General features: G+C 40.8%; 1 protein-coding gene across 6 annotated transcripts; it reads left to right on the plus strand.

Annotated features, from left to right (window-relative positions):
* Positions 1–644: 644 nt before the first annotated feature.
* On the plus strand, positions 645–24,326 carry ANKDD1B (ankyrin repeat and death domain containing 1B). 6 transcript variants are annotated; one of them, XM_042875333.1, is made up of 14 exons: positions 645–783; positions 4,407–4,510; positions 6,415–6,513; positions 8,880–8,978; positions 9,071–9,175; positions 10,773–10,871; positions 12,132–12,230; positions 14,555–14,653; positions 15,834–15,932; positions 18,618–18,716; positions 19,526–19,621; positions 22,944–23,142; positions 23,468–23,599; positions 23,926–24,326. In XM_042875333.1, the coding sequence occupies exons 1-14, from the start codon at positions 708–710 to the stop codon at positions 23,982–23,984; spliced, it is 1,464 nt and encodes a 487-aa protein (XP_042731267.1). In that variant the 5' UTR covers positions 645–707; the 3' UTR covers positions 23,985–24,326. The 6 variants fall into 6 exon arrangements, with proteins under 6 accessions (XP_042731267.1, XP_042731264.1, XP_042731266.1 ...); XM_042875330.1 differs by having other exon boundaries at positions 672–931; XM_042875332.1 differs by having other exon boundaries at positions 672–931; positions 15,837–15,932.
* The last annotated feature ends 885 nt before the right edge of the window (positions 24,327–25,211 follow it).

Genomic DNA, 25,211 nt, shown 5'->3' on the forward strand with positions numbered 1-25,211 from the left:
TTTTAAAATAATGCTAGGAATGCCAGCTACTGCTTTTAAAGCAAAATTTGACCCAATCGCTTTGGAAGACAGCAATTTTTATGCCCTATCTCAGGCAGTGACTGTCTGCATGAAATGAAATAATCTGTGCTGTGCTGGTGTAAGTAAACGAAAGTAACTGTGGACCTGGAATTCAAGATTAATGAGAATTTCCTAATTAGACAGATCTCAATATGGCGATCCACTAAAACTGCCATATTGATGTATTGGTTATGACCGGACTTGGACAAAAAGCATGTAAAAATGTTCTCTGAAAACAAACCTAAAGTCTTGTGACTGGATTAATTCCAATGGCCTCTATTACTGTACCACATGCTCCTGTTTCTGTCCAAATTAGGCCGTTTCTGTCTCTCATGTCCCAAGAGCACGCCGTGCTTGCAGGGGACTCTCCTAACTGGTGATGATCTAAAACGGAATAATTCCAAGAGCAATTTTTCCCAAAGTGGCCTTCAGCCACTGATGGGGCTGAGTGATGGTGTGCTGCTGCACGCAGCAGTGGAGTGGAGCCCATGGCCTGGCTGGGTGTGTTAAAGTCAACTTCAATCCCTGCGAACCGGTTTTTCAGTGCAGCAAGGAAACACACCCCAGGCAAGCCAAGGGCACCTCCCTCTGCAGGGCTGCATGGGGCCCCTTCCTGCAGGTGGGGAGAAGAGGAGCTGACAGCCACAATGAAGGGACTGAGCCACCTGTTTCGTGTCAGGGAGGACACAGCGCACGGAGATGCAGCAGCCAACCACAACAGCTGTGAGTGTGTGGGGAGTAATGCCAGGTCTAGCTTTCACTCAGCAGCCCAGTGTATCCTGTAAGGAAATTTGGAGCTGTAGATGTGAAATCACATTTTGGGGTTTGATGCGTCCGTCTTGCAAGAGGCTGGCCTGCCTGGCACTCTGCTGTAAGTGCACTCCTGCAGTTGTCTGAATGGGTTCACTGAGGTTAGCCACATGCTTGAGCTCAGGCACGTGGAAAGTTTCATAACCAAGTCACACTTGTGTGCTGGACGGGGCATGTAGCGCGCGGAGGAAGTTCTGGTCTCATTGCACACAGTGGTGTGACTCACTCTGATGGCAGACTTGAGACTGCAAACTGGTCTCTCACAGAACAGTCTGCTATGGCGTGGGCTGCAGATAGTGAGAACAGGTTGTTTGTGGAAACTGAAAGGTAATTATTAAGCCCTACTGTGAACGTGTCCTGTGATTTCAATGTGATAATCACTGAAATCTGTTCTGGGTCATGCTTCCTGTTTCCAGTCTTGCAAAAAGGGTAGGTGAAGATAAGCAATGAATGAAATATCACTGTTGGATGCTGTACGCAGTCTTCTCATGACTTCTTTGAAATGGAAAAAGGATTGTTTTATCATTCTCGTGACTTTACAAATCTCAATGCTAGACATTTTGTTTATGATAACAAACATAAAAATGTCGGTAGGTTATTGAAAGAGAAAATGTTACCATGTCAGTAAGTATAATTAATTTTTAGGAACAGTAGAATGAAAATACTTCAAATCTATTTGTTGATATTTTTGTATTTTCCATAAAATCCCTCAGCCAATTCAGATTTCTATTTTCTCCATGTTCTTTTCAAGGTACTGACAGATTCATATTGTGGATATTACAAAAGAAATTCAGAAATAGGGGAAAATGTGGAAAGACTTAGTGTTTAGACTCCTTATAAACTTTTCTATAAACACTGATTCCACTGGTTCACTTTCTGACTCAGTTTATATCCTTTGTTGTTCTACTACTCATAAATGGATCAAAGCCCCTTACAGTAAAATAAGACTTGAATGTGAAGAAATTAAAATTGAAAGTGTTTCAAAATCTGACTTTCTGTAAGGGGGACTTCCTGTTTTCCAGTCGATAAGGCAGTTCACATTTTCTGCATCATTTTATTCCCTTGTCCTTCTAAAAGAGGAGACAGACTGGGATATTCAGCACATTAAACTGCAATTACATTACGACTAGACTAAATTCTACTACGCATTCTGTCCCTATGGAGGAAGTCAGCTGACAAAATTAATATTTTTGGTCAGCTCAAAAGTAAAAGTGAAAATAAAATGTAACTATTTTAATGAAAACCGCAGGGCATTCAGTAAAACTGCTTGGGAGAGTCCAGGGAAATGACCCCTCAGAAAAGACTGAAGGCTGCAGAAGGGTGGCAGATGGCTGCTAGTGCTTGAAAATCAAGTGAGGGTAATAGTTCAAGGTCTGCCAAATTCTGGATGATGCAGATTAAGAAGAAATCTTCCATAAATCTATGGTCTGACAGCTCTTGTAATTTCATGCATGAAAATAAATCATTTTGCAAAAGCTGTAGAAAACCGTGCGTAAAGTGAGCACAGTGGTGCACTTAAACTGCTGCTATTCCTAAATCTCAAATTAGGATGTATTGAGAGGGGCTGTTAAGGAACATCGTGTCCTGAGCAAACAAAAAGACTCATTTTAAAAACATGCATCCAGTTTATGACTTCCAAACAGGAGAGGAGAAATTGCTAATTGATTCTTTGTCAGAGCTAAATCAAAATTCTTCTTACTGCACCAATACAGTAACAGAGCACTGCTTTTTCTTGTTTCCTGAAGGCAGTAAACTGCTAGGATTATTCCTGAATGCCCTGGAAAGCAGCAGTGCCCATCTTTGCATCTACATGTTTTACATCTTCATTGAAGTGTTTACCAGCAGCCAATGGGAATGAATATGACCAAACTAATTGCAGTTATCTGATGCCCAAAGTCCTGTTTCCGTGCTTGCTTTGAACAAGATATCCTGCAACCATTGGTTTACCATAGTTGGAGTCAAAGCAATGGAAATAATTCTTTCTGGATGTACAGTATAAAAACTATAAGTGAGGCATTTATTCTCACCTATTCCCTTTGGGTCTTCTGTTAGCCACTGCTAGAGGCAGAATATTGGAGCAAAGGGACAAGGCAAAATCTTGTAATAAAATGGTGCTATTCTATATGAAAATTGGCTATTTCTTTTAATGCTTGAGATCTAACACTAAGGTCTATAGAAACATTACTATTTAACTATTCTAGTCCTCTGATGCATTTTTATTTGTGACTGCTTTCTCATTTTGTAAAAGAAAATCTGTCCTGTGATTACAAGAGAATCTGGGAGGATGCTTCTGTTGTATGAGGAACTTGCATAATGTCATATCATAGGAAAGCTGGAAAGAGTTTTGGAACCATCCAGTTTAATTTCTAGTTGTTTGAACAATACTGCTGTGCTTATTCCACTGAGATTATAATAATAGATAACGTATAGGATTCAATTAAGTGAATGCCACACCAATTTTCTGTGGTATTTTCTCTAGTCATACAGCCACGAGCTATATCTCATTAGATGTTAATAAATTTAGATGAGAGACCCCCGAGGAACTAATTGCTGATGCAATTTCTAGTTCATCAGAGAATGCTGCTTTCTTTGTTGGTATCATTAGACAAGTGGCCTTCCAGCTTTCAGGCCAAAACATTCTAGATATCCAAGTGATTAACTTCTTGAGTGTGATCTGCTACTAAATTAAGAATATCTTACTGCATTTGGTACCCTCATTTCTCCCAAGTACTGAATTAAAAGTTAAGGCAGAAATGTGCTGGTGGAGAAATGCTTGTACCTGTAAGTTAGCTTAACTGGTTGTCAGGCTCTGGAATTTTATTTTCCAAATACATATTAAATATTTTGTTACAGTAGTCCAAATGTATGCTGCATCTACTTTTAGTCAACCAAATATATGTTCTATTTTTTCATTAAGGCATTAAAGCCAGATCCTGGCTTAATAGTAAATCCCTCATTGTGATCAGATTTTGATTTCAAGTTCAACCTTCTTTTTCACCTTCTCTCTCTCTCTTTTTTTTTTTCAATCCTCTGAATGAACCACTTGTTCCCAGCTGAGGCAAGTCGTTTTGTCACTGCTATACATTTTTACGTATTTTGGTGGTATGCTTTGTTGTAAAATAGTGATTTTTCCAAGAATAGAACCGAAGTGCTGCAGTTCATGATGTTCACTGTTGGGCTTATAAAAGGCCTTGAGACGCATTTAGACGACAGGAACTTCACAAATGAACCTCTTGTTCCTGTGAGCAGAGTAAATAATAATAGCCTGTGATGTAAAAAGCCCACTTCTGTTCGCACTTAAAAGTTGATAAACATCAGCCAGCTACCTCTGGAAGGAAAAAGTGCAGTCCTGAAATGTTTCTATGATGAGAAAAAAAGTGATTCACAGCATGTGTGAAATCAGGACAAGTACCAGAAGGTAAGAATAATATCAATCCCTTGAATTTGGTACGGCTATTCTTTTTGTAATATATATATATATATATATATTTATTTTTATTTTTATTTTTTTTTGCATGTGCCATGCCTTTCCACAGTATTGCCAGATGAGAGAGAATTTCAACACGCAGCTAAAACGAACAATTTGGAAACCATGGAAAAGCTGTTTAAGAAGAACCTTAATATAAACGCAGTGGATACTGTGAGTACAGTATGTCAGAAATGTGATGCCTGTGGGGTTGCATAGCGGAAGCCCAGGGTGCTGGTGCTGAACAAGTCCCCTTCTTGGATGTGGTTAAGCAGTGTTCCACATGTCCGGTACGGGCTGAAGAGTTTCACAGAGCGTAACTCTCAGGTCATTTAATTTAAGGACTTCCAAATAGCGGTCACTGCTCTAATATGGTCTGTCTTCCTGTATAATTCCCTGAGTTCTCCATCTTTCAGAGTGGGAAAACTTAACCCCACAGTCACTCTGAGAATGAATTTGTGCTGTTAACACCACAGACTTCACATGGTGGTGTGAAGCACTATTGCTCAGTGAACCACAGAAGCCTTCTACCACAGCTTCTGCTTGCAGGTTGAGAACAGAATTCAGATTTGCCGTAAATAGACAAAAATGGATTTCTTACACTGACAGAATCTAAGGACATGACGTTCACAGTGATAAAAATAAAGTGCTGTGCATTAGAGGTAATTGAACAGCAGCACAATGGTCTGGGAGTTGTGGAGAACTGGAAGCTCTCTGTAGCTATCTACAAATCCTCTGCCCATGAATGTCCTCACCTTACTAACTCATGGAAGCAGAAATCCTGCTGCCCAAGCTCACAAGCATTTTTCCCCACTGGGGAATTGAGGAGAGTATAGAGCTGCATTCCTGGTTTTCTCTGTGAAAAAGAGAATGGAGACAAAGACTTCTTTGGAGTAAGTTTCTCCAGAAAAATGACAGAGTTCCCATTCACTACATACTTCTGTAAATATTTAGCAGGTGACCACAGAACCCAGCCACTCCTTTTTGCTTTCTAGAATTCAGGAAATTGAACTAAATACTGTTCCAGTCCAGTACCCTGAATCTTCACTCTTGTTCTTAAGTCTATAGTGTAAGATTTACTAGCAGAGGTGCTTGGCTGTTGTGCATTGACTGATGCTCCTAGTAGGGACTTAGTTTATGCTGGCAAAGCAGTTCTTGGATTTCTGTTGATTTTTTCCACTCATTGTACTTCCAAGCCAAATAAGCAAGTCTGCCAAAAGCCAAGTTCTGCTGATAAAACTATTCCTGTGTAAGAAGCTTTTCCTGGCACAAATCCCACCTGTTTGTCTTTAACTTGTATAGCTGTGGGTGAAGAGCTGAAACAGCTGATCTGCACAGAACAAATCCAAACTGACTTTTAAAATTAATTGGTTAAGTCACATGGAAACTCTAAGTGAATTACGTTAAACCCAATTATGGTCGCTGTAATTAAAGGGAAATTCTTTCCACTGAGGCTTAATTCATTTTAACCAATCCCTTTTAAGTTTACACTGTCAGTTACTGCAATGAAAAATTGTTTCTGATAAACCTTGCACTATTAAAAATTACTCTGTTTGCAAGGTGGGAGACTTTATTTGCATAAGTAATGTCTCATTCTGTGAAGGTGACTCAGTACTGACAGAGGGAGGAATTCTCTCATGTGTTGCAGGCATACAGAATAAAGCAAGGAAAATATGAAAAGTGGAGATAATTGTGTAAATCCAGACCTCAAATCTTCATATTGAATTGTGTAACAAAGATGTCTCAGGCATTGCGTGTATCTCCTCTAGGTGGTGTGCGATTACTTAGACCCAGTCTGACAGTGCATTTCAGAGAAGGGGTTGTGTTGCCATACACAGTAACTTCAGTAAATAAACCATTCTGGTTCTCTATGAAATTTTTATGATCAATGTGTAAATGATCTCCAAAGGAACAAAAATACCAAGACCAATGTAGACCTAGCTGCAGGGGGAGCTATGCAAATGTATATGTATGCTAACTACTATAGTTATTTATAATCAAATAATTCAGAAATCCTGGTGTTTGCAATAAAAAGAACATCATTACGGATCTGATAGCCAAAGCTTTGCTTATTGCAGTTGAAGCGCACTGCACTGCATTTTGCTGTTGCAGGAAGTCACACGTCTGCGGTGGATTTTCTGCTCCATCACAAAGCTAGAGTTGATATGGCAGATCAGGTAAGTTCCCCTGTATCTGTGGCAGCTTCATATTCAATCACACTTGTACAGGATTAATTTAATAGCCATCTGTATATTAAAACAAACTCTGAACATAAAAATTAGATCTGGGTATTAGTGGGATTCCAGAGAATGACTGCTTGCATTCCCTTCCTCCATTCTTTTGTGAATGAGCAGCTTAATGCACAACTGTCAGCTATTCTGCACCCTCCAGGACTTGAAGAGCTGAGCAGTGTATGGTTCAGTTTTCCTTGGGCCCGACAGGGATTCATAGTGCAGGATTTGATTCAGATGTTAAAATCAAATGTATGGTATGTTATTAATGATCAGACTGTGCAAGCTACGAGTTTTCCAGTGAGCTGTAATTTGTTTCCAGAGAACTTATTTGTTCAGTTATGTACTTACCTATCTTTGTATTTCATCCTGAATAATGAAAATCAGATGAGTCATTCACCATTTTTTTTCCTGCTTTGCCTCTCTCTCCTTACCCTGCATATGCTGCAGTGTTTACACTGTGAGAAAGAAAAATTCCAGGCTGGACGAGTGGGCAGAAGGGAGAAAGTTTTCTTGTTACTCTGTGTTGGAATGGAAACAAGATATGAGAAACAAGATGTGAGAGACTTTGCCAGCATCTCGTTTTGGCATTTGTTCTGCTGAACAGGAAAGCTGCCTACTGTCTGTCTCTGTTCCAGTAGCTCAGGTTCATGGCCTTGTGCTGCCCAGCCCGCGAATACTCACATACAGAATGAAGGCACTGCTTCTCTGTGGAAAACTCTTTTTGAGTGACTCTCTCCTGTGTTTGTTGAGGCAGTAAGATGCTGCAAAGTGTAATTATAGGTCTTTTACTGTCTGGTAGGATGCATTGAAGCCAGTTAAGACAATATGTATTTTATTTGACAGTGATTCATGAACTCTTTGGCAACCAATTTGATATTGCAGTGGGTACATATTAGAGTGAACATACTGTGACTTTAGTTCTTACTCTATTTTAGTTTCTGACTTCTTTTTATGCTACTGCAGGATTGTAAACATTCTTAACATAATACAAAAAGCAAGCTGATAAAAAACACCCAGTGGTGGTTTTACCGGCATTCTCTTCCACCAACGGTACTTGTTTTGCTATCCAGCTACTCAGCCTGGCCTCTGACTTGGAATTTTTGAAGGCCAGCCCTGCTGGTGCAGGCTGAAGCAAAGAAGGCATTCACTGCCTCAGCCTTTCACCGTTCTCTGTCTCAATTCAGCAAAACTCCCATTTCCTTAGTCTTCCTTTTGTCATTGAGGTACTTCTGGAAAATCTTTTTGTTGCCCTTGGCATTCCTGGCCAGATTCAATTCCAATTAAATACACAAGTTTGTTTAGCCAAAGCAAGATTCATGACTGCAACATTTTTTTTTCTATAGTAGTCTTAGATGAGTTAATGTATTTCTGTGTTGTTTTTACATAGTAGATGAAGTGTAGGTATGATGACTCTGACGTTCTACAGGATCTTGGTAGACCTCTTGTAAGACACCTATGGATAAGGCTTGGATTACAGATAGGAGTCAACCTACTGATTCCTCATTTATGGGCGAGAAACTGGGGAAAGATGATAGCTGTGAAAGAATTATCTTGCTTCTTTTTGCCACCTTTACGTTCCTCTGACTATCTAAGGGTTCAGGTGCTCTTAAGCCAGATTTTGAATGTCTTCTGAGTTTTGTGCTTACACCAGCACATAACAGAACGAGTTGCGATTTATGATGCTGCACCTGGATGCAGAATACACAGAAACAGGAAGAGAAGTGGAAACACTGAAGAGTAGAACTATGACCAAAACAGGAGACAAAGAGGATTCTGGCTTTTTTCTGGCTGAAAGATGCTTCTCTCTTTTTCTTTTGGCTCTAAGATATTAATGACAGGAAGAGTTGTTTGCTTGTTTGATTGGCTGTTTTTCTGAAAGAGAAAAATTCTTAAGAGTAATTTGGAAGAAGAACTAACTGGAAAATCACAGTGACTCATGGAAATGCTCTTCTTATGTATTATTACCTGAAATGTCATCTACTGCACCCAGAGCTAACTACTTCAGGTCATTAGTCAGTTTTTGGAGAGAAACTTTTCAGGAATTGCTTCATTTCACAACGGGATTAATTCTTCTGAGGAGATGCCAGATCTTCTGCCAAGGAGAGAGACAGCCTGAGCTTTTAGTGTAATTTAAGTGAGGTGAATCCCAATCACACTGTCAGGTGATAGTGCTGATCTTCTAGAGCCCGTGGAGCAAAACCAACTCATACACTATATTAATCAAAAAGATTAAAATAAATTTGACAGAAGGGATTTTGTTTGGTAATTTCTGCCTTTTTAATTTCTTTTTTTCATTTATTTTTTGAAAGCATGGCCTGACAGTGATCCATCTTGCAGCTTGGACTGGAAATCTGGATATAATGAGGAAATTAGTTAAAGCTGGTGCTGATCAAAAAGCTAAGAATGAGGTGTGTTGATGACAGGTTTCTGCAAACTCTAATTATGTTGACGGTGGGTAATGATCAAACCTGCACTTACAGGCATGCTTGTGGTTTTTCAGGAAGAAATGAATGCACTGCACTTTGCAGCACAGAACAACAGTGTTAAAATAATTGATTATTTTCTCCAAGATCTTCATCTGACTGACTTGAACAAGCCTGATGGGGTACAGTATGTGCTTTTCTGATTTCTTTGATGTCATGAGGAAACTGTTGTGGGCAAAACAATCTCAACTTTGGCTTTTCAATGAATTTAAATTTATGGCAACTTACATGAAGTTTTCATTACCAGTTTTGCAGTTTTGGGTACTGAGAAATAAATAAGACAAACGGCCAGACAAGCACATAGAGAAAGCACCGTTCCTCCCTGTTTGCTGGTCTCAGCTGAACTCCAGATACCTCTCCTCCCCTGCTCCTTTGCTTTCCTTGCACATGATCTTCAGGCCCATAAGTGAGACAGTGAGATACAGGTTGGAGTGAATCCACAGAGTTCTTCTTTATTGCTAATTCTGTTTTCTTTTCTTTTCCTCTTTTCTTGTCAACGGCTCCTCCATGGGTTGCATGGCTGCTCTGGGAGCGCATCTCATGTGTCTTCTCCCTCATGCCCTCTCATGCCTGCTATGTCCTCTCCTGTTTTCTCTGGTATCTCCCTATGCACTGTACCTGTAGCAGTGTCTGCTATTTCTTTTATACCTTGCAGAGGTACCATGATTTCCTCTGATGGGTTCAGTACTAGCACATGGTTTTGTCCCTGAGGAGCTTGCTGGAAGCTGTTGTGATCAGCATGAGGTTGTCACTGAACTCCTCCACACAGCTCATCCCTGCCACCCTCCCACGCTGTGCCCCCTAAACCTGCCAGGGATGGCAGACATGGGCATCTTTCACTAATGAAGAGCATGAGACCATGTACAGCCATTCTACAGAGCTGCACCAACTCTTCAGCAGTACCAAGGCCTTCATGGTTTGCTATGCTTGTGTTTTTCCTGCCCGTTATCCTGGAATCTCACTTTGAGGACTTACTTAGCTAAGCAGGATATCTTATCCCCCTGTAAGGAAAAAATATTCTCCTGGGATCTGCCACCAAAAGAGCAAAGCTCCCCCCTCCTCTTTATTGAGCCTTGAATTTTATTGACCAGATTGTACAAAGCCCTAAACTCTGTCTACACGTGGCAAGGCTGACATTAACAAGAGTTCGTTAAGCAAAACAAACCTCTGCATTTTAGAATCTTAGAATTCTTCTCTATATTGAGGCTATTTCAGAAGTGTCAAACATTTTCATTTGCTTAGATATTTAATACAGGCCACTTTTGCCTAGCATCTGCGATTGGTCTCATCATCTGACCAGTGGCATTATTTTATGTCAGGGTAACTTTCCACAGCTGAGCTGTAAACAGCTGGAAAAGTTTTTGTTAATTTTAACAAAATTCAGAGTAATTCAGAATATTTTGAGCACATTTTGTACCTCATTTGCTGCCACTTCTAATCAGTTTTCAAATATTTTCTTCAGAATATGAAAGATGTTTGGTTTTTTTTTTACACTACTTAATTTTTGCCTTTTAAAAAAATCTTAACTTTTCATGTTTATACCTGATGTGATATAGAATAGAATAGAGATGATATAGAAATGTTTCTTGTATACACCTACTTTTCTGTCATATATAAATGTTCATGGAGAGCAACACATATATGCCGTATATCTGGTAGCAGTTAGGAGGCTATTTTTCTTTTCCATGACAATGTATTCCTTTCCAAACTGTCTTCTAGAATGGTAGAAAGCCATTTCTTCTGGCAGCAGAAAGAGGCCATGCTGACATGATAAATAATCTAATAGCTCTAAATCTGTTCACGACCGAAAAAGATAAGGTAATGGTTTCCTTATTTGCTTGTGGGATATTACTTTGTTTTGATATAGTTAACTACACAACTAAGCAATGTGAACAAGATGTGCCATGGTGCTGACAGTGATACATATTGGACTGACAACTACCACTACGCTGACGGTTTTTCAGTAATTAAGGAAAGAAATTGGAACTTCTGGCCTTGTTGCTGGGTATCTTTTTCATATGCATCAGTAATTCCTGCAAGGCAAGGCTGATGGAAGAAGAGGGGCAGTCTGGGCTGGAGGTGCCACTCTCTGCACTGGCAGATTAGGTTCTCCAGTTCTTGCTGCTCTGCTCAGCTGCACCACTGCAGAATCCCATGTGACTAACATTAAAGGTCTTGGAATGTTTCAGTAGATAAATAAGCTCTGATGGGGATTTTTCAGAAATGCCTGAATCTGACTGAAATTGCTTTTGACACTACATTTAAAGGTGGCTTGGCTAATTTTCAGAATCTACCTTTAAATTTCCTTACTCCTTACATCGTTATTTGTGGAATGAGCATGTTAGCATTTCTCTGCCTCTGTGACATTGCTAGGGTGTATAACCAAGATGTTATAATTGCAATATAATCAAAAGAGTAAGGCAAAAGCAAACAAGGATTGCAAAAGAGAATAAGTAGAAGAGCTTACCCTTGGGTTGAGCTCACTAGAAGATACCAAAAGAGGAGGATCTCCAGGAGAGATCCTTCCCCTGTGGTAGCCAGCTCTTAAATAGGTCCAGGAGGGGTGGAGCCTGGATCCACCCCTTCCGGCAGCACAGGTGAATTGCCTTCACCTGTGCTCCTCTGGCTGACTCAAGGCTCACCTCAGGTGATTAATCAGAGGTTCAGGCCGTGACTCAGCAGTTCCCATACACTAGGGTAAAAACATGGTGTAGTCCCCATCCTTGTAGGATCCAGAGCCCAAAGTTTTATTCTGATTCAGTCTTCAAGAGTTAGAAGTGTAGGAGACTTTTTTCTTTCTTTCTCTCTCTTTCTTTTTTCCTTTTTTTTTTTTTCCTTCCTGGTAATACACTGTTGTTTTCAGAGCATGAGCAACCATCTGGAACAGAAGGGTCACAACTGCATGCATGAGGAAAGACTCCCTTCAGAGAGTTCTTGAAACATGCTGTGGGTCTTCCACCTCCCACTTATAAGTAATAGAGAAGCAGGACAAATGTTGAAGTGCACGCTTAAAAAGTTCTTAAAACTTTCAGTTTATTCAGAATTTTAAAATATCTCCTTTGACATTTCAATTTCGAGGAGGGAAACACAGCCCTACATCTGGCAGCTAAAAATGGCCACAGTGAAGCTGTAGTGATTCTGCTCAAACACTGGGATGAAGTAAATGACTTCAATCAGGTGAGGACATAAATTACCCAATGAGTTAAAGTTAGAGATTTGAAAAAAACAATTAAAATTAACATTTTAAAGGTTTAATTTTTACACTGAATGGACTTCATGAGTTCTGCTTCCCCAGTGTGTTTGTATCCTGTTTCATTGTCTCTGCTCCATTAGATTCAGCCCTACTAACATCTTCCATGTCTCTTGCTCTGTCCTCTGTTCCTCATACGACTTTCTCTCTCTTTTTTTTATTTTTAATTTGTGTGTGTGTGTGTGTTGTATGTGCCCTGTTTACTAGTAGAAGGAAATAGTCCAGGAGTAAAAGATATCCACTTCTCAGCAAAAGGCTAAAGGCTTGTGGGCACCATGGCTCCTTTTTATCCAGCTAGCTTTTTTTTCTTTCTTTTTTCTTTTTTTCCTCATCTATGAAGGGCTGAAGCACAGAAATCCTTTTGAAATAAGAAGCTCTTATGGTTCCAAGATTTGCCTAATAAAGGTGTTTCTTCCACACACAAAGTTTGTGCTGCTTGGCCAGGGTTAATGGAGCAAATGACTTGCCTCTCCATCTGGAGATCTTCCTTTCTGTGCATAACCAAGTCTCTCCCATCCCACCATAAGCTATGTACTCTGACACATTCATGTCTGCCAAAATGATGGTGGCAGGAAAAGATGAGGAGTTGGTAATGCCTCTGCGAATTCTAAAGCACTAGGGAGGTTTTCAGTAAACCTTCATGTGTTGTAGAAGTTCCGAAATGGGGATCAGATCCCTGTGCAGATCATTTACACAGGTATATTCTTTTTTTAGAGACTAGCCGTGGAGAAGTAAAAGACTTCTCCACAGAGAGGTGTGAAATAAACGTGTAGCAGAAATGTTTTTATTAAAAGTGCTCCTTGTAGGTAAAGCTTGACTTGAGGATTGGTACAAAATCATGGCGCTGGACTGACATAAGCTGGTGCTTATGGTATGTGTCAACATGATAGTGGTGTTAACTGGTGTTGAGTGGCAGCAATTGATTGCCAGCATCTTTGTTTCTGCGCCTTTAGACTGTAATGTTCTCTGGAAATAAACAGCTATTTGTATTGTGCAATTTCTCTACATAGACAGACTTAGTTGTCAGCCATCACTTAGTTGTTCATGTGTTACCATTTTATTGAGGTATTAGTTTTAGAGCACTCAGATTCTATTCTCTTACGGCCATCTTCCCTTTTCTATTGAGCTGGATGACTGATCAAGATAATCTGTTTAGTGTCATAACTTTATAATCACATGGCATAATTTGGGATAGACATTTTTTCTCTCTGTTGATCTAGAATGGAGAAACTCCATTTTACTTGTCTGTTGAAAGAGGTAATGAAAAATGTGCTGAACTCCTACTGGAAGCAGGAAGTAACATTGATGTTTTAACTCACGTATGTATGCAAAATCCCTTCATCACACTGCTGCTGGCACAGCCCAAGCTGTGGGAAGGGCTTTATCTTCTCTCTTCTGAGTGTATTGACAGTCTCTTTGCTTTGATTATTTTTTAGGTAATGGCCAAAACTATAATCAAGTTGGGAATGGAGATTATGTTAATTGAACAAAACTTGTTTAGAAGAAGAGGCTCAGACAAAATTCTAAGTTTGATAGAATTATGTTTTAAGGCTTTTTTATTTATTGTGAACCCAATAGTAAAACATGTGGCTAAGAAATCGAACCAACCCTCAAATCAACTGAAAAGCCTAGTTTTTGGCAGCTTATATTCATGAACTGATGACAAATCTGTTCCCCACATCTGGTTCTTAGACTGATATGTGTTAAATGTCTTCATCTTGCCTTCTGCAAGAGTATGCAGGGATGCTTGTGATTCCACAAGAGTGAGAGCTTGTTTATTATAGCAGAATTAAGGGAACATTTTCTTTTTTTTTTTTTTTTAATTAAATAGTGATTTTAAATGTGTTAATGTGACTGTAGCTGCTTATTAAAGGACAGACTGAACTGACAGACTGAGAGATGTGTTGTAGTCTGTGCTTCAGCAAAGCTGACAATGCTGAATTATCTGTTAGTCAACAGAGAGTAAAAGGGACCATGGAGTACTGCTTTTTTTTTTTTTTCAGCATGCTTGTTGCATTGCACTAACAATGGGAAGTTCCTTCACTATTCATAAAAATATGTTGCTGATGGACTTCTTCCTAATTTTCCATCACTTCCTCAAATGGAAATGTCTTATTTTGAGAGGAAAGAGGTATATAGTAACACAGATGTGAGTGAAAGACTTTTCTGGATTGATATCTGTCTGTAGGATTTTTTTCTTTTTCCCAGAAACAGAAATGTAGATTTTTGCTATCTATAACATTTCTTTCAGAACAACAGCAATGCATTGCAGGCTGCCATTCAGAATGGACATCAATCCTTGGTCACTTTTCTTATTGATAAGAACATTGACCTGGTCCCTAAACCTGAGGTGAGTGTATGACAACATGCAGAGGTAGTTGGCATGTACTGAGGGCTGAGCAGTGTGGGAAGATGAGCAAAGCACTCTGCTTGGACTGAGCTGTGGTAATGCAGGCATCTCTATGTGCCACTCTCATATGGGTGCCCCCTACGTGGGACAGAGAGTTGACAATTTATGTGATTTTGAACAAAGGTCAATATCTACTTCAGTGTTTTCAGGCTCTGTGTTCAAAGCGTCTGCTGTCAAAATCTCTCTCTCTTAGGAGATTAAAAAGATACTAAAATCTTGATGCTCCTCAGGTATTACAGATTCTGACATCTAAGATTTTCTGTGAAGAAGTTATTTTCTACTTCTGCAGTGCTGGATAAGAACAGGACATAGACTTTGTGACATATCAGCTACGATTGCTTGCATGTTGTATCATGCAGTTGTAATGATTTATTGTAAATACCAGCCTCTATTTCTGCTGGTTGTTTTGTTGGCTTTCTGTAGCTGAAACAACTCATGGAACAGTAACTTGGGTTTTGGAAATATTTCCAGTGCAGCTCTGTGTGAGAGCTTTATTTATTTCTCTCTAGCCCTAAAGAAATGGTTGTGGTTTATAAAAACACTAATAAGCTGGCTTCTGGCACTGGTGTGGAATTACTTTTTAGCTGTATTTAATGAGAAACTGATGAGTCACAGGCTCAACAAGAAGAGCGATCTTGCCAATCTAATGGTTGGATTGTGACTGGCGTTGGAACAGTGCCCCAATTATTTGCATGAATAATCACTCAAATACAAGAACTTAATTTCTTTCTAGCTGTAATTTGCTTCCTTCAAATATTACAGCAAGTCAGGTTATTATGAAGAATAACTACAGCAGCACTGTGGTACAAGAGTTTATTTCTGGAAAGTAGATTCTGACTGCCGTATGCCCAAATCAGAATCATTCCATCTCTGAAGGAACAGAGCAGGGGCAGTGGCACACCCCGGCACGGATGTACAAAGGGGTGCCTTGCTGTAAGCATGGTGCTCTCTGCTGTGACAGCTGTGGTCCCTGATACCCCAAGGTGTGCTGTCTGCTGGATCTCATCACCCCTGCACCCCCTTGGCAAGGGATAGACTCAGGAACAGGAATGTCTTTCTTCTTTGAACGAACCTTTAATGAATGCACTGAGTGTAACAACTTCTTGTTTTCTCTCCACAGCAGAAGAATTCCCCTCTGCATTTAGCAGTCATCAGTAATCATCTGCTGATTGTGAAAAAACTCTTGGAAGCGAATCATGACATAAACTTCTTAAATCATGTAAGGAAAATGAGGATTTGTAACTATTTCACTGCTAAGTGGTGATTATATGAATTTTGCTTGCTTCTTTTCTGCTTGTGAGCTAAAGGTATTTAAAAAAAAAAAAAAAAAAAAAAAAAAAAGGAAGAGGCAGTTTCCTCATTGTATTTTTTTATGTGTACATACTGTTAGTCACAGGTACGTGCTGTGCTAGGAGTGTTTGCATCAAGCATGGACAGCAGAATGTTAGATACTCCAAAATATTTGGATTAGCTTATTGTCCAAGTGTTATGATTCATGCATAATAAATGACAAAAATGTTTCAAAGTTGAATTCAGAGGTAGGTCGAGTGCAGAGTGGCAATGACCTGAACAATTTATTTTTCTTCCTGCATCCTCACTATAACTCTGTCAGTGTAGTTTTCTGAAGGTAAACACAGAAATTCACCTCCAGCCGGTTCCTGGTCTCTCTTTACCTCCACTTGTTCATCTGGGAATGAGTAAAGTACACACAAGCTTGATCTGCTAATTCAAGGCAGTTCTAGACTGGTCTAGCGAAGTCATTCTAGATTTGAGAGACTGTCTACCCTTTCTCATTAAGAAATAATGATATCTAACAGAGGTTACTCCATAGGAAGAAAAATTAGGGTTTTCTAATAGAATTTGGAGCACAGGTTTGTTCCTTTGGATGTACATTGCTGTCTGAGTGCGCTTCATCTGGCTGGGATGGAGCTAAATATCTTTATAGCAGCCCACAGAGTGCTGTGTTTTGGATCTGCGCCCCAAACAGCGTTCATAACACAGTGGTGCTTCAGCTGCTGCTGAGCAGGGCCTGCACAGTGCCAAGCCCTTCTTTGCTCCCTTGGTGCTGTTTATTGCTCAGTTTTGCTTTGCCTCTGGAAGCTATGGGAAGAACAGAGGCCTTGAGCTTAATGTGGTGTTTGGGACCAACTTGGCTGCTGTCCCAGTGCTCCAAAAACCATCTCATGGAGAAAATCAGCAATCACACCTTTCATCCTTTTCTCCTCTGACAGATGTTTTGAGGAGAGAGGGAAGATCAGCACCTTCCTCTCCTTCCTCCAGCCCTGATGTACGGGCAGGGCAGCACCACAGGTTGGAAAGCATTTGGCTGTGAGTGAGGACTGCTCTGCAATAGCTAAAACATCACTGTGTCACCAAAGGTGATTGTCTTCTGAATCCAAAACAGGACACCATGCCAGCAACTACTAGGTTATTATTATTATTACTATTATTATTATTATTATTACCATGGTGCATTGATGGACACTCGGCTGAATATGAGCCAGCAGTGTGCCCAGATGGCCAGGAAGGCCAGTGGCATCCTGGCTTGTATCAGGAATGGTGTGGTGAGCAGAACTAGGAAGTAATCCTGCCCCTGTACTCGGCACTGGTGGGGCCTCACCTCAAGTACTGTGTTCAGTTTTGGGCACCTCAGTACAGAAAGGACATTGAGGTGCTGGGTAAGTTTAGGTTGGATATCAGGAAACACTTCTTCACAGAAAGGGTTGTTAAGCACTGGAATAGGCTCCCCAGGGAGACTGGATGTGTTTAAAAACCGTTTGGATGTGGTGCTCAGGGACATGATTTAACGGAGGGTTGTTAGATTTAGGGTAGTATGGTTAGGTCATGGTTGGACTCGATGATCTTTAAGGTCTTTTCCAACCTGAGTGATTCTATAATTCTGTGATTCTATTAGAAAAATTAACTCAATCCCAGACAAAACCACAGCGGTCATAAAACCTTCAACTTAAAAAGTCACTGTATCATGTGGAACAAGCTGTCCAGCTCCACCAGATTTCCACAAGTGACAGCATATCTTCTTTGCTGCTGCACTGTAGCCGTAAGCAGCTGGAATAGTTTCCCGTCAGTGCAAACAGTAAAGAAAAGACAGGAAAGGACAACATTTCTTTGTGAACAGGAAACTGATCACCAGGCTGCTGAACTCCCCAGGGCACATGCTCCTGGTTTCTTCATGGAGTTCAATGGAAGGATAAATAAAACAAGTTCAATATGGGTGAATGCCTCTGTATGAAGATGACAAAACCTTGATTACAGACATGAAGATCAGACTACAAGCTGAATGTTCATCTAGCTGTATTTTCCACATAAGGGCTTGGCTTTATTTTAAAGCTTTTTGTTTTGTTTTTAATTTTTATTTTATTGCACTTAAAGGATTATTAGATCCCTTATGCAGCAGGTGGATTTCTGTTCTGTTTTTCACTCCAAATCACCAGAGTGTGGCAGAGCTGGCTAAGAAGCCTTGTCATGAACTGCAGCACCATGTTTGTTTGAAAATCATTGGTGTCCAGTTGTCTTTACATGAATTTCAGCAGGAAGAGGTTATTTGAGAGGATAATATGGGTATTGGCACTTGCATCTAACACTCAACCCAAAACTCTGGTTTTAAGAGGGTAGAGCAAGAGTTCCTTACGCTATGATGCATTAGTGGGGCGTGATGGCAGCTTTGTCCTGAGCTGGAGTTCCTGTCTGTTTTTCCTGCAGGTATCCCAGATGCTTCCTTCTTCTTTCTGTCTGAAACAAAACTAGCAGTTATTCAAGAGTTATATTTTCTTTCTGTTTGGTATTTTCTAGTTTTCTTGTGAATCTTCTCTAGATTCAAACTGTGTGCATTTTTCTTCTATGTGGAGTTTGGCTCATTGTATTTATTTGGTGTTTTTAATTGCAGAGGCATGAAACTCCCCTACATTTGGCTGCTGATGTTGGCAATGTGGAGATGGTAGAAGTGCTGCTGAAGGCAGGTTGTGACCTCAAGATCATGGACAGGGTAGAGTACCTTCCTCATGCATGCATGGGTTATGTAGCTTTCCCAGAAACGCAGGAAGCACGTTTCCAGTCATCCTTCATGGAATGAGAGCAGCCACATGTTCATTCTTACAAAGGAAGCTCACTTTTTGTACTGCTTTACCTGCAACTTGCAGTGATCTGGAATAGCTTTAGCAAAGAAGCTGCTTTTGAGTTCAGATATGATTAAAGTACAACACGGACAAAATCTAGGTTTTCAGCCATTTGAAGAGGAAGTTTCCATGCACAAAACTGTCCTGGAGCAAAGCTTTATGAAACTAATGTTACTTTTTTTTTTTTTGGTAGCTTGGGGCTGTGCTGATGGCACGTGCACCAGCACAAAGGACCAGGGACACCCCGTTCTGTTCACGCATCCCAGGGAATGCAGCCCTAAGGAGCTCCTGCTGCCTCTGGTCTCCTCATGTATATTAGGCATTCTGTAGTAACTGGGTAGTTGAAACGTTTAATGATTTAATGGCAGAGCCTTCTAATGAAGGGGTTGGCTTCTCTGCAGTCTAACTTTCTGGAATGCCTAGCAAGAGCATTGCCTGAGTGTTTGTATCTGAGGTGTCTCCACTTGGTGCAGGCCCACTGAAGAGGGCTGATTATGAAGAGAAACGTGGAAAGCATTGAAGTGCCTGTACACCAAAGTGTTGATTGCTGAGGTGGGCTCAGATGGACTGGGATAAAAGCACAAAAAGAATGGGGTTTTGTCAACACAGCTCATGTGCTTTCTCTGTTCTATCCTTGTATATATGAGATGATGTCCTGATTCACTCTCTCTGCTTTCAGCATGGAAGAACTGCACTTGCCGTGGCTTCAAGGAGCAATTATGCTCTCATTGTAGATATGATCATTAAAGCAGAAAGGCATTATGCCATGGAACAGGTGAGAGACATCACGGAAACACAGAATCATAAAATGGCATGGATTGACAGGGACCTTAAAGGTCATCCAGTTCATTTTCCTCCATCATACCCTACATACAGAGAAAAAGGGTGGAGAACATTCTGACCCAAATTAAAACTAGGCCGTCGGCATCAGGCTGCAGTGCTTTGGTGCTTCAAAATCCGTAGCTGATGCATGGAGGAGCTCAGGCATCCGCATTCCATTTACTAGGAAGAACTCGTCGCTGCAGTGGGAGCTCCCTCTTCTGTTCCTCCTATGTTAATTGCTGAAATGAAAGGGAACAGGAAAGAAGCAGGCAACGTAGAGAAGGGAGGACAGGGGTTATAATGACCTCAGGCTGTCTCCGTTTCTAAATTCCCACAATGTCATATTACTGAGAAACAGGCTTAAAGATGCTCCTCCCTGTGGGGCTGAGAGTCAGCTGCACTGACGTACCAATAACTGCTTTATTCACTGCTTCATTCACGCTGTCCCCTGGTGCTCTGCAGGAGGTGCATGAGCTGGGAGGGCTGAACGTAGCATCTTTACAGAGTGTTTGCGCTGGGCTGCTGTGCACAGCCATGCTGCACACCTGCCTTGAAATTCAAACCCATCCCCAATACGTCTTGAAAATTCAGGACTCGTTGCAAAGCAGTCTTAATTGGGACCATTCAGAATTCTGAAAATGTTTATTTTGGTAAGGACAGTTATAGCAGTGAGCTACAAAGCACCTGTTATGCCTATGCACCACTGCTAAAAGAGAGGTACATCATAGGATGACCAATATTAATTTTGGAGGATATTAATACTCCGTAAATAATACAGTCTTGCTAGTTTTTGTTTGTTTGTTTTGTTTTGGTTTGGTTTGGTTTGGTTTTTTTTGAGCCACAGGTTTACATGAGCTCTCTGAGAATTAATTAAATTTGTTGAGTTTTAATATAATACAATTTAAAATCTCCAAGTTGTCTCAAATGCTGCCTGCAGACTGGCCCTGGTGAGGCAGAAAAAGATGCCTGTTGTAAGAAGGAAAATGCTAAGACTATTTATTTAAATCTGGGATGAAAGAACTGGTGACAGGAATGCAGTAGAGCTGTGTATGTAGCTCAAGCTTCTGATCTGATCCCTCACTCCCACGGCTGATGTCTCACAAGTCCGTGACTTGCCCCTTGCCCCTGCTGCCTGGCACTGGGGCTCTACCACTGTGGATGAGGGCCTGTCCCAGCAGTGTAGGCAGCCACAATCCTCCCTGAGCACAGACTCATGGACTGGTGCTCTGTTACAGCCCAGGTGATCCTTAACGCTGCAGGGAACTGTGCTTGTAAATCACAGATCTAGTTTAGTTAAGAGTGACAAACACATCCGTGAGCCATGCTGTGCACACGTGATTTGTCAGTTCAGAGGGGCAGTCAGGTGTATTACTGTTTCTTTTGGCTTAAAGGAAATTTATAAGTGAAGTCACTTGCTGCACCCACCCTTGGTTTTGTTTGCTGACCATCCTGAGTAGGAGATTAGATATTAAAGCAGAAGGGTTTGTGCAAGAGCCCAACAATGCTGGGAAGTAGAAACACAAGTGTTCGACCTCATTACCCATAGCTAAGTGGGGCCTTTGGGAAGCAGCTCAGAGCTTACAGTCATGGAATATGAAATTGTTCTCTTAGTGTTCCAAACCACAGCGTTTCAAATCATTATAGCAGGAATTGCCTTTGTATTACACTGAGCTGACTGGTCATCTGTGACAAAGCATTAGTTAAAAAATGGAATGCCACACTGCTGGGAGAAAGTGCACATGATTCAAAGGCGTGTGAAAGGCTCTCTTGTTCTCTCTGCTAGTCCTATCTATGGGCACAACCCATCTCTTCCTTGGTTTCGACCAGATTCCAGGGCTGCTTTTGCTGTCTTATACTGCCACGGCCTGTGCACACAACTGGCAGCAAAGAGCAGCTGTGTTCAGTTTGCTTCTGTTTTTGTTTTGTTTTATTGTTACTTTCTTGTCAAACCTCACAACAGAAACAGGACTGGAGAGAGTCTGGAGCTATTCTGTGTTGTAAACCTCACTCTGCAAGTGTCTGGAAGCACAAAACACAGTCTGCACCTGAAGAAATTGCATCAAACCCCCATGATGATGATTAGTTATTGAATTGTGACTTCTTTGTTTTGTTTTGCTTTGTTTTAACTGCAAGGCTCTCAGGCTAGAAAATAACCCATTTTCATGAAATTCACCTGGAGGTCATAGAATGGCCTGGGTTGAAAAGGACCACGATGATCATCGAGTTTCAACCCCCCTGCTCTGTGCAGGGTCTCCAACCACCAGACCAGGCTGCCCAGAGCCACATCCAGCCTGGCCGTGAATGCCTCCAGGGATGATGGGGCATCCACAACCTCCTTGGGCAATGTGTTCCCAGTGTTCCCAGAGTGCATCAACACCCTCTGTGTGAAAAACATCCTCCTAATATCCAACCTAAATCTCCCCTTCTCAGTTTAAAACCAATCCCCCTTGTCCTAGCACTATTCACCCTTATAAACAGTTGTTTGCCTCTCCTGTTTACATGCTCTCTTCAAGTACTGGAAGGCCACAATGAGGTCTCCCCCGAACCTTCTCTTCCTCAAGCTAAACAAGCTCAGTTCCCGCAACCTTGGCTCATTGGAGAGGTGCTCCAGCCCTCTTACTGGCCCTCCTCTGGACCTGCTCCAAGAACTCCACATCCTTCCTGTGCTGAGGGCCCCAGACCTAACTTCAGGGCAAAATGCTTGCGTTTTGGTTGTATTTTTGGTCTGGGTACATTCAGATTCCATGTGTGTTAGTACTCAAACACTGTGGATATATGCTAATGCTAGTGTTTCACGCTGCCAACCAGTGACACGGTAGTGCCTGCTCCAGTCAAACTGAGTGACAAGGCAGAGCAGGAGCAGTCTGGGCAAGTGCTGTGTTGGTGGTGTACATCAAGCAGAATGAGCAAGAGCTGTGGCTGAACCCCAGCCATGTTCAACATGTGGCTTCTAAAGTTGTCAGCCAAGGGACTCAAGTAATTCTTGCTTTTACCTGCTATTGTGCAGTGTGTGTCTGAAGTAATTGTATTTTGCTCTTACTGACATGTAGCAATGAACACAGGAGGTCTTCATTTCTGCCATTTCTAGTATTAACACTGGAATACTGCCATCCGTGCTGAGCACCTTCTTAAGAGCTTACTGCCAGCCAACACTGCCCCTTTATCTGCACCGAGCCTTTCACCTGCTGGTAGTCACATAAGGCTGTGCAGGACACAGTGTTCACTGCTAAGTTCTCACCTTCATCACAAAAAATGTCATTTGCTGTCGTTGTTAGGCACACCTAGGTCATGGTGATGGTTGGTCAGACTCTGATTTGTCCTTCAAACAAGATCACAGTACACGCACCAAGCAACTCCGTTCCTCCCTGTGGAATCTGGCGTACAATCATTTAAAACCCCAGGAATGGAAAATACTGGCCCTGTTCTGGAAGTTCACAGATGAGCAGATTAAAGCTATTGAGGAACAATGGACAGGTAACAGCAGTCTGGGATGGACAGACTTAAGTTATACAAACCGTGTTAAAGCATGGAGCTATTTTAAGATCTATTCATACTGGATTTATTTATTAAGCCTTAGGATATTTATTAATTATCATTATATTTATTATTTATTATATATTATTATATATATTATATTTATTATTATTAACCTTTATTTCTCAGTCTTCATTTTGCTGCTAGATGGGGAAGTGAGAATGAATGAGCAGATTTTAAAAGTCTCTTGGATGTGCAGAAGTGTAAAAGCACAAAACAGCACTTTTCCAGCAAGTCAAACAGACTTGATTTGTGTATTCCATAGGGAAGAAAAGTTATAAAGAACACGGCCACAGAATGCTGCTGATCTGGCTACACGGTACTTTGTTGGCCCATCAGAATCCTGTCAAGCATATATTCAAAGACTTGGTGGAAGCAGGATTTCAGCATTTAGCTGGTAAGTTTTTTTGTGGCATAGAGAGCATTTACCAAAGTGCCACGTGATGCTGAGCTCCCAGCCTGTGCTGGGAAGATGTGACTGTGGTAGAGGGGGAGGACACTCCTCTCTGGGAATCTGCCCTTGCAAGGGGCTGGAGCTGGTCAAGGAAGAGGGTTTAAGCAAGACAAGTTTTCTGAAGGAAGAGAGAAATACACACACTTTGCTCCCTTCCTTTGTCTTACAAACACCATTAAAATGTGATCGCCCACTCCTTCATTGAGATAAGTGCTGGCCATGTAAAATCTGTGCACGTCAAGCAAACATTTTCTCATCTTTCTTTATAGAGAAGATCAGAACTGAAAGTAGCACTGACATGGAGTCCAGAAAATGTGAAATTTCATGAGTTCATTGATAAATGGCATATGTGATGGAATTACATGCCAGATGGAGAGACTTTCATATACAAATATCTTCTCCAGAAATGAAAACGTATTTTGAAGCTGCAAGCTAGAAGAACTTGCTCTCCTGAAATACCGGTTATTCTTTGCTATACAATGATCTAAAGTGAATGCCTAGATGGTAATTTAGGACTATATTGTCAAGCAAGAGCCACCCTATAATTTCTGCACCTGCCTTAACATTGTGTAGTAATTCTTTATCAGAACTCCCCACTAAAGCTATATTGTGATTGACATAAAATGTAAATGAGACACTTTCTTGTTGAAATAAATGTAATAAGTGAAAATTGGGTGTATAAATCAACACTTCCCAAAATAGGTTGGCACCTCACCTCATTTGAAATTCAGGTTTTTATAGTCTTGTTAGGATTACAGTTTTCCTATCTGAGGAGACTTTCTTGTTTAGTTAATGCTTAGACAAGTGTTTCCTCTTCAGCATTTGATTCATATAGTAAAAATATACAAAAATAGCATCTAAAACCATCTGCAACTAGCTACAGAATTTTGTCATGGCATAACCTTGTTTACACACTCAAAAAAGAATATTTGATAATTTAATACTTTACATATATATTTTTAAGCATTTTTAAACCTTGTTTATTCCTTGAACTATATTTGGTGGTGTCTTGGATAATGTTTACAAGTTTTCTGACTACTGAATGCATTTCACATCTGAAAAATGATGTACAATGTCTGTCTTCATACTCCTATGTGTAACACAACAGCAGTTTTATCATACAGTGGAAGTACTGAGGCATTGCCTTACCTACCGCTGCATACCCAGCATCTTTCGGTACTGGACTTCAGTGTTTGCATACAAAGCTGGTAATCTGAGGTCTTAGTCTTATGCCTAAGTGCTCTTTCACATTCAAGCCGTTCTGACAAGGCTGCAGAACTATACAGAAGACGGGAATTGGTAAATCCCCAGGTTTTAGAATCTGGGACCTAAGTTAAAACACAAACTCTTACATCCTGTCAGGCATGCATCAACATTTTGCAAAATGAAAATGCTTGACAGTTTGCTAGACTCGAGGTGTGTAACCCGACTCATGTCATATCCTGGCTGTGGAGGCCACTGCCCTATTGTCTGTTATTCTTTGTTTAACCAAGTCAACTACATTTAGTAAAAGCATAGATAACAAAAATAAATTTCCTTTTTTACTTGAAAATAA

This window comes from Lagopus leucura, unplaced genomic scaffold, assembly GCF_019238085.1.
Source record: "Lagopus leucura isolate 7727_CA_CO unplaced genomic scaffold, USGS_WTPT01 Super-Scaffold_100014, whole genome shotgun sequence".
Taxonomy (NCBI): Eukaryota; Metazoa; Chordata; class Aves; order Galliformes; family Phasianidae; genus Lagopus; species Lagopus leucura.